This window comes from Colias eurytheme, chromosome 24, assembly GCF_061535395.1.
Source record: "Colias eurytheme isolate Ceu_HAF_F1 chromosome 24, ilColEury1 Martin Lab GWU primary, whole genome shotgun sequence".
NCBI classification, from domain to species: Eukaryota; Metazoa; Arthropoda; class Insecta; order Lepidoptera; family Pieridae; genus Colias; species Colias eurytheme.
In genome coordinates this window covers 4,282,603-4,299,996 of record NC_143003.1, presented here as the reverse complement: position 1 = coordinate 4,299,996, position 17,394 = coordinate 4,282,603, and the positions used below count along the sequence as shown (strand labels likewise).

At 34.6% G+C, this 17,394-nt stretch overlaps 1 protein-coding gene and 1 pseudogene across 2 annotated transcripts in view; one reads left to right on the top strand and one right to left on the bottom strand.

Moving 5' to 3' along the window:
* The first annotated feature begins 278 nt into the window (after positions 1–278).
* Dyrk3 (Dual-specificity tyrosine phosphorylation-regulated kinase 3) overlaps positions 279–17,394 on the top strand; it is a 136,052-nt gene continuing 118,936 nt past the window's right edge. Inside the window, exon 1 of one of the 2 annotated variants that reach the window (XM_090115705.1) lies at positions 279–1,407. In XM_090115705.1, coding sequence (XP_089971831.1) covers positions 625–1,407 — 783 coding nt within the window. In that variant the 5' untranslated portion in view covers positions 279–624. The remainder of the gene's footprint in view (positions 1,408–17,394) is intronic. The other variant, XM_090115704.1, reaches the window with a different exon arrangement.
* Positions 5,258–9,670, bottom strand: LOC149897941 (uncharacterized; annotated as a pseudogene).

The following is a 17,394-nucleotide window of genomic DNA, read 5'->3' as shown; positions in this document are numbered from 1 at the left end:
ATCAAGTTGAGAACAAAAAGCTGTGAGAATTTACATGGCTGTGTGTATAATTTTTTTTGTTTTATATTATTTAGTTATACTTATTAAAAGTTAATCAAAAATTTTAACACGAAAATGATCTATAAAAAACTTTCAAAATATATAAATTTATAAAGTGGCAACAGAAATTTCGGTCCTGCAAAAAGCTTCTGTCATTAATATGAACGCTAGCGCCATCTAGAATAGCACGGCGGTATTAGCAAACGTCATAGTGCCTCTCACTCGCACTTGCGTGGTCTGCGCAGTCGAACGGTTCAATGACTTTGGCGACCAGTTTCTATTTTCTCTCTGGTCCTGTCGTCAGGTCGACACGCAAGGAAGGGGGTCTTTGTTTGCGTTTCACGTTCGCGTCGCACGGTATCATCACTGACGGCTCCATCACATTGTGTCCGAGACGGAATGTGCCCGCATAAGTGGAAGCGTGGTTCTCGCTCCTATCGGTTTATGTGAAATGTGTTGTAGTGCTCCAGGGTGGCGCCGTCTAACAGTGCAAGTGCAGTGAGGTGCAGTGGTGTGTACGAGCGAGCGTGGGTCGGAACGGCCACGGCGAGCGAAGTGCGCGGAGGTGGCGGCGGCCGTTCGGCCATGACCGGCGATATGCCTCTAGGGAGCGCGCACGCGTTTGGGCGCGCGTTGCTCCGGGACGGGGCTCTGCCACCGCTGGAGCCGGGCCCGCCCGCTCCGCCCGCGGCCAATGCGCAGCCGCCCGACAAGCGACCGCCGGCCGCCGCCGCCAGCCCCGAGCAGGTCATGAAGCTCTACATGAACAAACTCACCCCCTACGAGCACAGAGAGATATTCGATTACCCCCAAGTGTACTTCATAGGCGCGAACGCGAAAAAGCGACCGGGCCTCGTCGGCTTCCCCAACAATTGCCAGTACGACAACGAGCAAGGTTCCTACATCCACATACCGCACGACCACATAGCGTATCGATATGAGGTGCTGAAGGTGATAGGCAAAGGGAGCTTTGGACAAGTCGTCAAGGCGTACGACCACAAGAAACGCGAGAACGTCGCACTCAAAATGGTCAGAAACGAGAAGCGTTTCCACAGACAGGCTCAGGAGGAGATTCGCATCCTGGAGCACCTCCGCGAGCAAGACAAAGATAATACGATGAACGTCATACACATGTTCGATTCGTTTACGTTCAGAAATCACACGTGCATCACGTTCGAGCTCCTCTCGATAAACCTGTACGAGTTGATAAAGAAGAACAAGTTCCAAGGGTTCTCTTTGCAGCTCGTTCGCAAGTTCTCTCACAGTCTGTTGCAATGTTTGCACGCGCTGAACAAGAACAGAATTATACACTGCGACATGAAGCCGGAAAATGTGCTGCTGAAGCAACACGGACGCTCTGGAATTAAGGTCAGTATGCATTCAAATAATAATAGCACTATTAAATTTAAGTACCAAGTTGAAACGGGAAATTATGCGTACATATTTAGTAATGTTTGGAAGGGTGTGTTGTGCTCTGGGAAATCGATAAGCGTGTATTATAAACAGCTGCGTTGTTGCGATCAGCTGACCACACCCGACATCTCATCTTAACATTGCGAATCTGTACAATACGAATCGTATGCGTTTTTATCGAGAGTTTGTTATCGTTTCGCGTTTCGTTTGTTTGTGAGCCGTGACGCATTTTGGTTATACAGAATACAGATAAATGCTATCGTACAAAACCCAAGCGAACGGTTTACGCCGCGATCTATTTTAAAACTTCCCGATACATTTTGTCGACCGACATGTGATATAGGGGTTTATTTACTACTCGACCAAGCCAACTAGACGCTCGGGTGGAATGCGGCCTCCCCGCCCGCTTACCGCCTCAGGTACCGCGTTCGCCTTAGTACGGTTCGCAGCATCGACGCATTCGTACGTTTCGCATCGCTAGTTATTTCTGTACTTTTTATTATTAATCGTTAAAGCTTGTTGTTGACTGTTAAGTTTTTCGTTGTTATTTGTTTAAGTTTTTACTGTGTTGTTATTCATAGACAGCCCTCGAAATGGGGAAAAATAAGACTATTCATAGCGGAGAGCGAACAGTGATATTATTAATATTTTTTTTTTGCTATCTGTACCCGAGACATGGGCGGGTGACGTCACAGTTGAAAAGGGTCTAGTTGGCTTGGTCGAGTAGTACGTCAGCGTCGAACAAGGTTTGTTGGAAATCGGAGCCAATGTCATATTATTGCATTAGCGAATAGATTTTAATGCAAAAACACGTAAACCTTCAAACGTTCACTCGAATGCAACAAAAACTCTGACCTACAGTTTGTTTGTTCGCCCGCTTCTTGTAGTTAACTAATTAAATGTTTTTACTATCGAATAAAAACAGTTACCTACCTATATTAAATTAAAAACAATAATACATTATTAAATTATTATTGTTTTCGTATGACGTAGGTATAAACGTTTTGTAAACGTGATATAATTTACATGCAACGACAAAGAAAAGTGTTTGCATTAAATTAAATCCATTGTATTTAATAAAATGACGGGATGTTTGTTCAATTGAGTCCCACTTAGATGCCACCTGATATACACCTTGATAAGATAATTTGTATCGGACAGTGAATTTTTCCAAGTAATGCGATAGGTTCACGAAATAACCAGAAAGTCAAACTTTCGCTTCGCCCGTGGTAGGTCATTGGTAGGTACATATTTCGCAATAAAAGGTAGCCTATGTTCTTTCTCAGGCTTTTCTCAGGGTCTAAAGATTGTCTGTGCCAAATTTCATCAAAATCGGTCCAGTAACGTAATGGCACCGAATTCCGACCACTGATTGATACGGCTAAATGAATCCTTTAAAAGATAAATTAAATACTCTAGAGTTCATAAGAAAAAATGATATTATGAAAGATTACGAACTTATATTTTAAAATATGCACATAATTGTATTTCATAATGGCTTTTTATTACTTAAATTTGGATTATAACTGTCACGACTGGAAATTAACTGAAAGCACCATTTTCCGACCGACTGAGTACAAATACACGTGTTTCCGACCACTGAGTAGCTAGATTCCGACCGGCCAAATATTTTCTATTAAAATCAACTTTATGATAATAGAAATACAATGGAAATTCGTAAAAACCCGTTTCGTCTTTTCACTGCATCACGCGTGGACCGATTTCGATAATTCTTTTTTTATTATATTACTTGAAGTACGAGGATGGTTCTTATGGAGAGATATTTTAAATATGTACCACGGGCGAAGCCGCGGCGGACCGCTAGTTTTAAATAATATTTGAGCATTTATTATAATAACAGTAGTTCACTGGTTATCCACACTAATTTAGAATGTCCCATTCTAAAGTCCATTTCACCAAAATTATTTCAGCTAATGAGAATACTTCAGCCTCTTTTTTATCACTCATGATGATGACCTGAAATAAACGCATGCAATTTCACTCAAGCACAGCGCAAGCAAAAGCAACCCAGTTGGACGGAAACAGGGAAATAAATCGCACCTAGATTCCGACCAAACCTACATTTGCGTAATAAAGCCTCTAAACCGAAATTGATATTCATTTTTAGTTCATTTCTATTTCATATGTACACTTATAAAGATATCACAATTTCGTAGTTATGCAATTATGTGTCATAAACGTAAAATATAGGGTTTTAAAACAGACCGGTCTTTGTAAATGAATAACAAAAAAATCAAAAAAGAGTGTCAGTTAAAACGAATATTACAAATAATCCATTAAAGTTAGTATTGGTCGCATACAGGTGTTGTATGTAAGCATAGCGTTTAGAATAAATAACTTAACACGAAACCTCCACAAAACAACATGCATAATAGAAAATTACCTTCTTTTAAAAAGTGCGAAATTCCTTTTACCGACCGATTCGGTCGGATTTCGGAATGTTGTTATTTTGACAAGCTCCTCATTCCGTCCATAATTATTTGTCCAAAAAAACCTATAAAAACACGCTATCTTGGCATGTATATTTTAAAATTAATAATTTAAAACACCAATAAAACGTTTAAAGTTAATTAACCACAAACTTACCAGAGTATTTAGCGTAAAAATCCAAATGTTTATTTTCACCGTTTTATGTTTTTTTCGCATTCAATCCAATACAAACTACACCCTCGCCTAGCTTTTCTTGGATTGACGAAATGTCGGTTAAAATTTGAAACCCAATTTTGGACAGATGACGTACGATAAGTGATTGGATCGAAAGCCTTCAGTTTCACGAATGTCGCGCGTATTTTAAACGTTTTATCAAATAAAAATCAAAATGGTCGGATAGAGGAGGCTAGTCGGAAACCGGTGCCGTTACGTTAGTTTATGTGTGAAAACCATACATACATACATAATTACAAACCTTTCCTCTTTATAATATTATTATAGATATTAGTATAGATGTGCCTATGAATTTAAAATCACTAATGGGTGCTAAAACTTAATTCTATTTCGTGTAGATAAGCCAAAATTATCTTGTTTTATTTATCAGATTTCTTTTCTAGAACTAGATTTGCCATTAATTAATGTAGTATCCATGAATAATTATTAATATCAAAAAGCTTATCTGCAATAGTTTTACATAAAATACCCATACTTAAAAGATTAAACTCTATCTCTAAGATAGACTTGCAATAGACACCAGACTTCAGAGAAAAAAATATATACCGTGATACATTAGAATTTCGTTCAATATTTTTCATGTTTCCATTTAAAAAAGTCGTATTCAAAGTTTCATAGATAAATCGGATAGAGACTTTATCTTTATTTCTAGTGCATTAAATCTTCAATATAATATGTAAAATAGGTAATTAAATATGTTAAAAATGACGCTATGCGAAAATAATGATTAGATTATTAATGAATAAAGCCTATAATCGTTTGCTTTACTAAATCGATGGTACATTTCTCTTAGCGACGGTAGGTAGGTACATAGCGGTAGTTTTTTTTTAAACCGGTCGATCAGTTATGGCTGTTGCTTGAGAAACTTCAACACTGTTGCAGTGTAATCTTTATAATTGTGACGTAAATGTTTAGCTTTAAAGTTAATTATGTATTAGAGCTAAATTTAAACTAATGTTAAAACTCGTGATAAGGCCACCACCTGTAAAAGCTGTACCATAAAAGTTTAGTTAGGTTTTACATAAGACGATCGATAAAATAAAGGAAAAATAAATAAACCACAAAATTACAGTTTATTGTGATATATTACAAGTTGTACACATTTAGTATGTGGGTGAATTTCAACAAATGCCATTTTTCTTATCATATCGGTGAACTTTTTCATTTATATATATTTTTTATTTTTTTCATGTTTAATGTAATATTTAGGATACTAAATACTCCCTTATTGGTAACCATCAACGTATCTTTTAAGACTATGGAGAAAATTCAGTTTGAATTCTGGTTTCCACCGATGTGACAATCCGGCACCGATTATCTTTTCTGTACACCGATATGATAAATTTATTCACCGATGTGATATACATATACAGCGATATGATAATCTATCCACCTTTGAACATCAAAAAAGAAATAGTAGGCTTATACATTTTTGAAGGAGTGACTAAGAACTGAATACCTGAACTAAGGGTATTATTTTCTTAGAATAAAAAATAATGTTTTTTTTAATTATCATTGTGTTTATTTAAAAGAAGTATAAAAAACAAAAATTTCTTGTACGTTATTGTACAATACACATTTATTAATGTGGCGATCAAGCTAATTGTTTTGCCATGTGTAGGTACACTTAAAACATTGTGGCGTTCTAGGTTCAACAATACTAAGAATAGAAACTTTATATAAGAAAACTTTATATACCTAATTAATCAGCCTTTTAAGTTTAACCTTAATCATAACAACACTACAATAATCACAGCTTTAATTATCACTTAATTTAATATTTTTAAAATCTTTGTTCTCAGTGCGTAAGTATCATAGATTACATAGAGATCGCTTATATCTTACATCTAGCAAATAATCTTTACCCTTAAAAAAAAAACTTAAATTAAATCTGTCAGTATAATTTGGTTATTATGTTAATCAGCCTTTAAGTTCAACATAAATCACTACAGAACTTGAACCGTCTTCGTACTCCACTTTTATTAAATTGCACCATAATTAGACTTTTAAGTCATAGAAGACTATGTAGTATACCTATAGTTAATCACAGCACTTAATTACGTACTTTTATAATTATTATCTGTTACAACAATTAAACCTCTTTTTTTCAATTAAAACTAAAAACAATAAAAATAAAAATTTTAAAAACAAATCAGCCCAGATCAAAATAAGTCATCATCAGTGTCACTGCAACCAAATATATAATTAAATCTCTGTTTGATGTCAGGAGTTGGTTTACGTGGCTCATTTTTTTCTTTTTTAAAGTTAATTTTAGATTTTATTCTAAATATTTCCTCATCGGTGTCACTGTCTTCCACGGTAGGACTTGAAAATCTATTAGATGCTTTTACCGTATCCTCTTTATTTACGAATTGAGTTGATTCCTCTAAACCAACTAAAATGTTCGTGTCAATTTTCTCTAAAAATGAACAGGCAGGAGTACTTTGATCAAGATCTACATAGTTCAATAGCAAATTTTCAGACATTTTTGTCGAAGAGGATGATCTGGGTGCCGCATTTTCCGAGATTTTTAATGTATTTGATGGTGTAAAATACTTTGAATGTGATGGCTGTGGGAACAAAATTAATTTGTCAGTTAACTTTACTGGTCGCATTTTAGTGATATCTATTTTGGATTTAGTTCTGGATTTTTTATTACTCGAAGTAGAAAGTTGAGGTTTAGACTTAATTTCGTGTTCGGTTGACAAACTGTGGAAGTCTAGATGTTTGCCATGTGGACATTTAACAACATATTTCATACATTCATCTTCTATACAAGAAAGTCGACGTAAAACTATACGATTTTTAGCTTCTTTAGTCCAAATGACTTGTTTGACTTGCAATGTTCCACGAAATGTGTTCAAATTTGTAGGGAGAAGCCAGTCCTTTTCTTCAACTTCATATTCTTCTACAGTACTAATTTTCACGCCTTGGACAGCAGATTTTAAATAGTTTACAAAAGAGTCTATATTATTCATATCACCATCGTGTGCAACAAATCGATCCGCCGTTCGCTTCAGTAGCCCACCTACTCCATCTGGCGCACCTTTTCCATGACCACATTCACTATAGTTCCATATTATGTTAGTCAGAGAAGAGCATTAAATACTGAGTTGGGACATAATATAAAAAATTTTCTTATTCCGATACTGGCCTGATGGAGAATCAGAAATAATAATAAGATTCTGAACAATTGGAGCTTCCTGTTTAATTTCTTCTAATATTGGAACAAGGTGAGCCCAAACGGCGGCAGCATCATGGCGCAGTGAAGAACTAATAGTGCAGAAACATTGAGTTGTTATATTCTCTTCCTTATTTTTATAGTAAATTACAGCAGTGTGTAATGTGAATTGTTGACGACTGCCACCAAAGTGCATAGATTGTATTTCGGACCCGTACTTGGAGCTATAGTTCTCACTAAAGTCAATGTGAACGACACAATCCTTTTCAGTCATGTTTTGTTTGTAGTGCTTAAAAGCTTGACTTTGATTTCGTATATTACTACAATGTGTTAAGAACGGTTTCAGATTGTTTTCAAATATTTTGATTAGTTGTAATGGTTTAACGGTTATTTTTACTTTTTCTACATTAACGGCTATTTTATCGACTCCATTTTTTTTGTAATTCTTTTTTATCTTCTTCCAATTCCAATAAATAACATCTTTGGAGTTATCAAATTCTTGATAATTTAAATGACGATTCTTACAGACAGGACATGTTCTTTGCAGGCATTCTACCTTAAAAATATCACAGCAAATACTACTTAGAATTTCAGTCGTGGTGTTTTCTTTTATGATACGATTTCTTTTTAAAGATGATATAACAAGATCCATGTTCTCATGTTTCTCACATAGGCATGTATTTCTCAAGTTTAATTTTGGCTGCGTGACCCAAAACGGCCTCATTCTTGTAAAAGTGACGTAACTGATTGGAGGGTAGCCCGAAGTCAAATACTTTTTGTGTAAATTTTTAATTGTGTCTTTCATCAGCCTTTTCTGTTTTTTTACTCCATTTTGTGTGACAGTATCCTTTTTACCTGGGCAAAGATTTGAATTTTCATCATCCTCAAAAAACTGAACAACAATCTTACGGATACGTTTTTGCAGGTCTATATTTTTTGGCTTCGTTGGGATTCGTCTCACTTCTAAATTACTCTGTTTTAATTTCTTAAATTCTTGATGTAGTCTCATGTATCTCTTTTTGTACATTAGTTTCTCTTTATTAGCCTTTGCCAATTGTTTTCTTAAATCGTGTATTTGCTGAGTTTTAACGTTTTGATATTTACGAAATTTCATTTTAATGTCTTGTTTGAATTTAACAGTATTAAAGGATGTGTCTAAGTTAGGACTATTTGGGCGTAATGTTGATTCTTCTGAATTTATAGAACTAATACTTGGCGTTCGTAAAGGAGATGCTATTGATAAATCTAGGGGACTGCTTGTACGTAAATAGTGGGAACTACTCGCTACTATGGCATCAATACGCAAATTAGGACTATTACATCGAACATTCTGTCGCAATAGCCGTGGGCTATGAGGTCCTATTAGTTCTTGAGAAATACCGGGCTCATTATCTTGATTTTTCGGTAGCGATTCTGCGTCATTGGTCTCTGAAACACTTGTTGGGTTGTTGCGGGCACCATTTGCCTTATTTTTTTTCCGCTGATAATATGCACGGGCACTGATTCGGTTTTTCTTTTGTGCATTGCGACGTGCATGTGCAGTCATTTGGCTTCGGGTTAGGATAAGTCCAGCTGCCTTTCTTTTAGCTAAGCGTTCTCTGTCTTTTCTTAAATGCTGCTCGTTTAACACAGGATCACTTTTGATTTTAGCTTTTCTTATTCTTTCCATCAACCTCTTTCTCTCTTTTTTCTCCTCCTCGTTTAGTTTTGATTTCAGCATTCTTAAACAAAATTAATCTTAAACAAAATTACTCGAACGAATTGTGTGCGGCACGAGCTGCACACAAGTTAATATTTATGAAAGTTAAAAAATATAATATGTGTATATGTATGTATATAATGTATGGTTGTAGGTATGCTCCATTGTTTTTTTGTTTACTTTAATGAAATGACACTATGTCTACCAATATGATAAAATTACACCGAGGTGATAATATGATCTACCGATGTGATAAAACAATCCACCGATGTGACAAAACTATGCGTCGATCATGAATCAAAATACCGATATGATATTTAAGACACCGATTGATTTTTCTTATCACATCGGTGTAAATTATCACATCGGTGGTAAAAAAGACCACCGATTACAGCGATATGAGAACAGCGACGTGAGAAATTATCGACTTTTTTGAAAATTATGAAAAATGTATAATATTTAGGCTAAATTCAAGTACCTATAATGATGCTAATTTACTTACTATGTCTGTTAGAACCAAACAATCGTAATAAAACTTCACATTACACTAGAAAAATGCAACCACCGATAATATAAAATAATTGCTTGGAAGTAACTGAAATGTCGTACTTACGTAATTGGCGGGAATATGCAGCGATTTGACACACGTCCGTCCTGACTGCGCACTAGCACACACTAACGAGGGAAATAAAATTGGGGTGGGGACACTGTCGGACTCATCGATGCAAAGTTAGGTTTAAATTACTTTTGTGCAGCGATATGACAAAATTTTGCGAGACAAGTACATTTATGCCTCTCAGTAATAAATATTATGAATTACGTAATAAAATATGCTACATATTAATAATAAAACTAATATTCTATGAAATAGAATAAGTTCTATTCTTAAGTTACTTATTTTTATAACGATATAAGCGTTTTTGCTTGTAAAAAAAGTAGAGGGACAGCACCGATGTGACAAAAATAGAGGTTTATGTATTTATTTCTACCTTTGTAAATAGACTTAGACAAATAATATTTTATGCCACAACCCAATAAATACCTAATGAATACAAAAAAAAATAGTACAGAACAATATTCCTTTTTTCAAATACTAATTTCAATGAAGACAAAAAAAAAAGTCGTTTGGGAAATTCACCCATGTGTTTAGTATTTGCATTTAGACTTAAACAGATTTATTAAAATTTAATTATAATACGAATTAAACAAAAGAAACACATATTTTATAACTTCATAGAATTATTGAATTATATCGCATATTTCTATTTATTTATACACATAATACCAATAAGGTCGTGGCTATAAGGTTAAATAATTCTATCTTTTATAATGGTTAGTGTTTCAAATTATTTAAATAGACTAAGCCTAGGCACTAACGTATTCCTGAGGTTTTCGGGTACACCAAAACGGCACTCAGTTTTATTCATAGTTCATGTATTCTAAAATGTGGTTGTGTAATGGCTTAAACGGAAACGAATTAATGGTAGTTACTGGTTAGTTGCTTTTGTTCTTTTATTATCTTTCTGTAGAATTTTATCTTTAATACTTATAACCTTTTTCGTCAGATTATATATTTGTATAAAGTGAAACAATGAAAGATATTAAGTATCTTATTCCTCTATCCATCATCCAACATGTTAATGAAAAATGAATGAAATATCAGAAAAAGCAAGAATATATTACAAATATGTATTTTTAAAGCATGCTACTAATTAATGCATATTTGAACTATATACGAGTTTTTCCTTTCACATCGCATATTTCAGCGAGCCATTCCAGCATTGCTTTTTACTAAAATTTCTGTAAAACAGTTTTTACATTTTCGTTCGTGAAACGTTCAAAACTGTACTTTAAACTGACCCGGTGACACAAAAACCCGATCAACACATGCTCTCAAACTGGCGAATTTGCACCTGTCTCTTTCGCGATCATACTGCGCGATAGAGACGAAAAATCTTTTGTTGCAGCCGGTTCAGGACTAACATGCTTTCAGACATTCGAAACCACCACTCTTCACATTAACAATACATTGCTGTTTATGTTCACAAACGGGTAATGTGTGAAATGGTTTTGTCGAACCCACAAAGCAATGTACACCGCGACAAGTTAAATCCGCATCCGATCCGGTCTGTTTGTGCTGGCCTTTAAGACACCTGCTTCTTTACCTGTGTATATAAACATATTGTAGCAGGTTTGCCTTGGTGCCTGGTCTGACGAGCCACTTTCTATGTGAAATAAATATTCATTTTTATAAGCCTAACGGATCCGGTATGAGCGCTAAGCGAATGGAAACTAAAGATTTATATAAAAAGTTCTTTGTTTATGACTTTTAATATGCTTTCAATGGTAAAGCTATGAACATTTAATGTTTACTGCAGCTAAGACTTCCTAACGTCAGCACTAACGTCTTGAATATCTATAATTTTTTGTACTAAAATGTTTAATCATTCTTCATCTATAAATTGCCTGTAAACACACACATTAAAATAGAAAGTAGGTACCAACTATCGAGATATAACCGGGAGTTAAGAACGCATGATAATTACAAAAACACATAACATCGGATCGACCATTAGGATGTATGGAAAATGGCTAAAAGCCGTCATTATTATCGCGGAAGCTGCAATCATTAAACACTTAACTCATTGCACGGTAATATCTATTTGCTAACGTCGTTTACTAACTATGTAGGCTTTTAGCTATTGTATATACTTATAGTTAGAATATAAAGGCTTCAAATCAAATGGAAATATGTATCTATTATTAAGTGTTTAACCAACTAAAACTTTTGAAAGTAATTTTCCACAATTTGCTATGTTACCTTAGTTAATACATACCTATTACAGTTTTGATTGAAACCCTTACTAGATGTAACGTCCATTAGTTAATTATTTTAGAAAAAAAAAACATTTAGTTCCTTTTTATCATGTCTATTAACAGAATGTCATTGTTGTTAATTAATTTGGGCAATGATGAAAGATGAGTTGACAGAAATCAATCTATATCAATGGTGGATAAAACCTTACGTATTATAGATTATAGTTATTAATTAATTTTGTCTTTAATATAATTAATTTACGGTATGAACACGGCCTACATTCAGTATGTACGTAGTATTTACTATTTTGCAATACAAATGATACTTATCTTGCAATCTCTTAGGAAAGGTTTAATTCATAATAATACAGTTTCGTTTAAAATGATAACAGGCTGTTGCACTTTAGTCTATTTCCTTATCATTGCTTTGCATATAATTATTGTACCTGATATTGACTAATAGGCGTTTGTATTAAATTTATTCATACAAGGGATTGTAAACTGAATTAGTTATAATAGTTATAATTAGTTATTTGTTAGTCGTAAACTGTGGTGGTCTAGTTATTAGGTACTTAATATACCTTGTACCTTAAATTAATTCTTTAAAATAAAAATAAAAAATTAAGTTTGTTTTATACCTTTGTCGTCTATACATTTGCGTCGTAGGTACATTTGATGATGTGTACAAACAAATTCCTAAAAATTGTTAGAATGCAATTGAGTCACTTCCGTACGAAAATATTATTTGCTGAAAATAAATTCCTATTACAATGACATGCATAATGCATACTATCATTGCTACCTAATTATTAATTCCGTTCCGATTAAATTTGTCATTAATCTCATCACGTAACCTGACACATCATGCAGATAGATATGCATATAATTCCTAGAATTGAATTATAAGCTCATGTAATTGGAGATAATAATGCGTCACGTAAAATTTCATAATATGTAATTGTTCAGGCGGGTGCACACAGAGCGAGCAGCCTCGCGAAGCAATTGCTGCGCGAAGCAGCTTGGTGTATGGGCATGGGTCAGCGGAAGAAAAATACGTGTGCTTTCTCGTGTCTCGTGACGTGAATATTATACATTAAAAAAGGAAATATTACTAATATGATGAATAAATTACCTTCAAAAACTTTAAAAGTCTTTTCTCAATACGCTGTCACTTTCCTCGACCGTGCCCACTGCTTTGCGCAACGATTGTTTCGCGAGGATGTTCGCGTTCGTATTGTGTGTACCCGCCTAATTAAAATTTAATCTAGACTCAATAAATTCACTTCGGCGTTCATTTGGCGGCGAAACAAAAACACGAGTTAATGACGCGTCGTTATCTATATTGCGCTTTGTGTAAAATTTTGTTTTGATGGCCATTGTATGGGAGTGCTGCTATGGAAATCTAATTATCGATTTTTACTTAGCTGCGGCCGGGTATCGGGATTATTGTTTTATTTTAGCTTTGTGGGAAATTGGGATTTATGTCCTAAATCTGATGTGTGAATAGCGAGGATTTCCTCACTATCATAGAATATGATATCTCTAATAATAGAATATTACCGTGATAGTTATAGTGATTAAATGCTTGCTTACCAAATTAGTTGTCCTTACTCCGTAGGTATACAGCGTTTGCTATAGAAAATATAAGATTAAAAACCTGTTAAGTTGAAGAAAGATGTAGTACGGGTTTATCGGTGGTATTCCAAAGGAAGTCAGCTGTCTCATTATATTATACTTATGTTGAAATTTTAATTATAGCCATTAGCCAGTGTTCATTTTCCCTGAGGTTATTTACAGGAAAGCAAATGGGTTTATACGTCAACGGTCAACTGATGGTAAACATTCTGCTCATTGTTAAACACAGTAGAAGTTTATATTTCATACAGATATAAATTAATTTTCCAATTAATCAATAAACAGGAACGAATATAGTTTAATATCCACTTAAAATAAATTAACTATACCTAGATTATCCCATGGGATTTATAATCGTGGGTTGTTATACTGATGTAGAAAACATCTGCCTTCAACATAGTACAGCGGTTGTATTTTTTTTAGTAACTAAACATTTGTCACAAGTGTTTTCATAGTTGCAGACGGTCGTCTCGAGTCAGTTTATTATTTTTTTTATTTTTCAATCCTACTTATATTATGAATGCGAAAGCTTTCACCTTACCGGAAGGATTTGGATGAAACTTTGCTGGAATATTTACATATAGATGTATGTACATCAGATTAACACATGAGCTATAGAAATACTTGATTTTCCACGCGTGTTCATCTGCGTATGAAACCGCGCGGTAGATCTATATTTTAGTACTTTCCTACGATTTTATTATATGAAGGTATAGATGTATAATGTATTATATAGTTAGATAGTGCAGTTACAAGTAGGTAGTGCATACAAGCTGGCAGAGGCGGCTCGCCCTAAGGAGCGCTGGTGCAGTGAACTCCCATAAATAATTATAATAAAATCATACTCCTTAATTTAATCATTAACATTAATTATTACTATTTAAAATCAATCGTAATCTTTAAAACTACTGTTAATACCAATGAATATATCCATCATTCCATCATCCCATACACCTGTATAATACCTACTGTATTATGTAACGCGCGAAGCGGTGCGCTCACGATTGCGCTCCAATGAAAAAAGATTTAGTACATTTCCTAATACGAAATCCAATAGGAGTGAAAGAGAGGGTTTTGCCAGAGCCCTGCGCGTGAAACAAAAGATTTTCTATGGAAAAGTAGCAAAATTCGGAGCGCCGCACCCGCAAACGTTGCCGGTTCGTTTTTACCGCCAGGCAGGACAGCGATTGCGCGCGATGTTGCCAGTTTCCACTTCTATAATATAAACAAACACTCGAGTCAACTTCAATACACGCGCGCGATTCATGCAATTTTCTAATTAAAATTATAACATACGTGTTGAAATAGCCTGTAGTTATCAGTATTACTTGTGAGTGTTAAAATGAACAATAATTATAATGTGGCGTTCATTAAGGACGCTGTCACAAATCTGCGTTACTCAAATTTAGGTATCTAACGACGTAACTTTGTTCGCGGCAATATCACGCTCACGTAAACATAGCGCATTCCATTTTATAGACCATCTTCATACTTGATATTATTTTTAATTTTTGATATTATGTATTTTTATTGAAATTGATTCCAGAAGATTACTAGGAACTTTAAAAATTCATTTTGTTACTTTTATTAGTAGGTACGATCCTAATAAGTATGTTAGTATATATTCAAACAACTTAAAAAAGTGTGACTATTTTACATCATTATTTCATTGAATAATAATCTATGAATTGTATACAATATCAAAGCTTTTTAAGAAATGTAGAATTATTATCATACATATGATGTTACCGGCACTGTATTAAATCCGGCATTGTATACAATTCTTAGTAAATGTATGTTATTCCGAAAAATAGTCGGAATGAAATAAATTATAGGTATTCGTCACATAACACATTACCTAGGATACTCTTAAATCTGAACTTTTCCTACGTAGCAAACACATTTGCAAGTGTGGGTAGTTTTTGGGGTAGCTATTAACCAATATGAGGTCAAAACTAAAATCCAAGATGGCGCCGACGAAAATTTTACATCTTTTCGTCATGGGTGTCATTTTCAAGGTTTTGGAGTAGCTCTTAACAAATATGAGGTCAAAACTAAAATCCAAGATGGCGCCGACGAAAATTTGACTTTTTTCGTGATGGGTGTCCTTTTCATGGTTTTTGGGGTAGCTATTAACGAATATGAGGTTAAAACCAAAATCCAAGATGGCGCCGACGAAAATTGAATCTTTTCATCATGACGAAAAGATGTAAAATTTTCGTCGGCGCCATCTTGGATTTTATTTTTGACCTCATATTGGTTAATAGCTACCCCAAAAACCATGAAAATGACACCCATGACGAAAAGATGTAAAATTTTCGTCGGCGCCATCTTGGATTTTATTTTTGACCTCATATTGCGTAATATCCACCCCAAAAACCATGAAAATGACACCCATCACGGAAAGATGTAAAATTTTCGTCGGCGCCATCTTGGATTTTAGTTTTGACCTCATATTAGTTAATAGCTACCCCAAAAACCATGAAAATGACACCCATGATGAAAAGATGTAAAATTTTCGTCGGCGCCATCTTGGATTTTATTTTTGACCTCATATTAGTTAATAGCTACCCCAAAAACCATGAAAATGACACCCATGACGAAAAGATGTAAAATTTTCGTCGGCGCCATCTTGGATTTTATTTTTGACCTCATATTAGTTAATAGCTACCCCAAAAACCATGAAAATGACACCCATGACGAAAAGATGTAAAATTTTCTTCGGCGCCATCTTGGATTTTATTTTTGACCTCATATTAGTTAATAGCTACCCCAAAAACCATGAAAATGACACCCATGACGAAAAGATGTAAAATTTTCGTCGGCGCCATCTTGGATTTTATTTTTGACCTCATATTGGTTAATAGCTACCCCAAAAACCATGAAAATGACACCCATGACGAAAAGATGGCAAATTTTCGTCGGCGCCATTTTGGATTTAAGTTTTGTCAAATTGCTTTACCCCACCAATCCGTTCAACAACCCATAAAAAAAGAGGATCTCAGTCAACATAATTTTTAAAACATAATTTTAAATTACAAATAACTGGAATATGAAACTTATACAGTTTACTCTTATAAAGTATCAAATATTTCAAATCACGAAAACGACAGTATACGCACAATAATCTTTTCCTAATTCGTTTTTATTTTTGGGACGAGGAGCGATACACCCGTCCTTCCAAGAGCGCTTCTGAGCGCGGTCTGACGACCCGCGAGAGCAAAATGTATGAAGAAATCGACAAGTATTTTTAATTTAGCTTATAATTGAAATAAAATTTTGATTTAGATACAAAAAAATTATCACAATCTATAAAGGACTATATATCCCTCAATAATTTATAGGTAAGAAGATAGATTAGGCTTTTAATTTTCTTAAAAGTGTACCGGTTTAGACCCCATTTTTTTGCATTTTATGCGATCATTGTGCTGGGAAAATCGTATTTCAGTGACAATTTTGTATGACGTCGTACAATTTTTATAAGATGATCGTAGAACTGAATATATTATCTTTAAATTAAGATATTACTTTGTTCTCACGTGTAAGTGCTTTGAGTTAAAATTGTACCGTAAAATAGCGGTTTTTGTTAAAAAACTGTTATAGCACCCTTAAAAAGTGTGATAAAACGTTACAAATTCGGCTTGAATGTACCTAAAGCTAAGGGATTAGGGACCGCCACGGCCTGAACTTGATCTTACGCAAAAATGTACGACAAAAACGAAAACATATACGCGTGTGTTTAAATCTGAACAATATGTGAAAACACCGTGGTTGTGTGGTTGTGATGAAAGCAACAAACTATTTTGTTTTCCGTGTCTTTTATTTAAAGCGGGCGCGGCCGGCGGAGGTGAGAGTGCTTGGACTGAAACGGGCGTTGACGACTTAGCTCATCTTTCAATCAAGATGAAAAAACATTCACAATCTC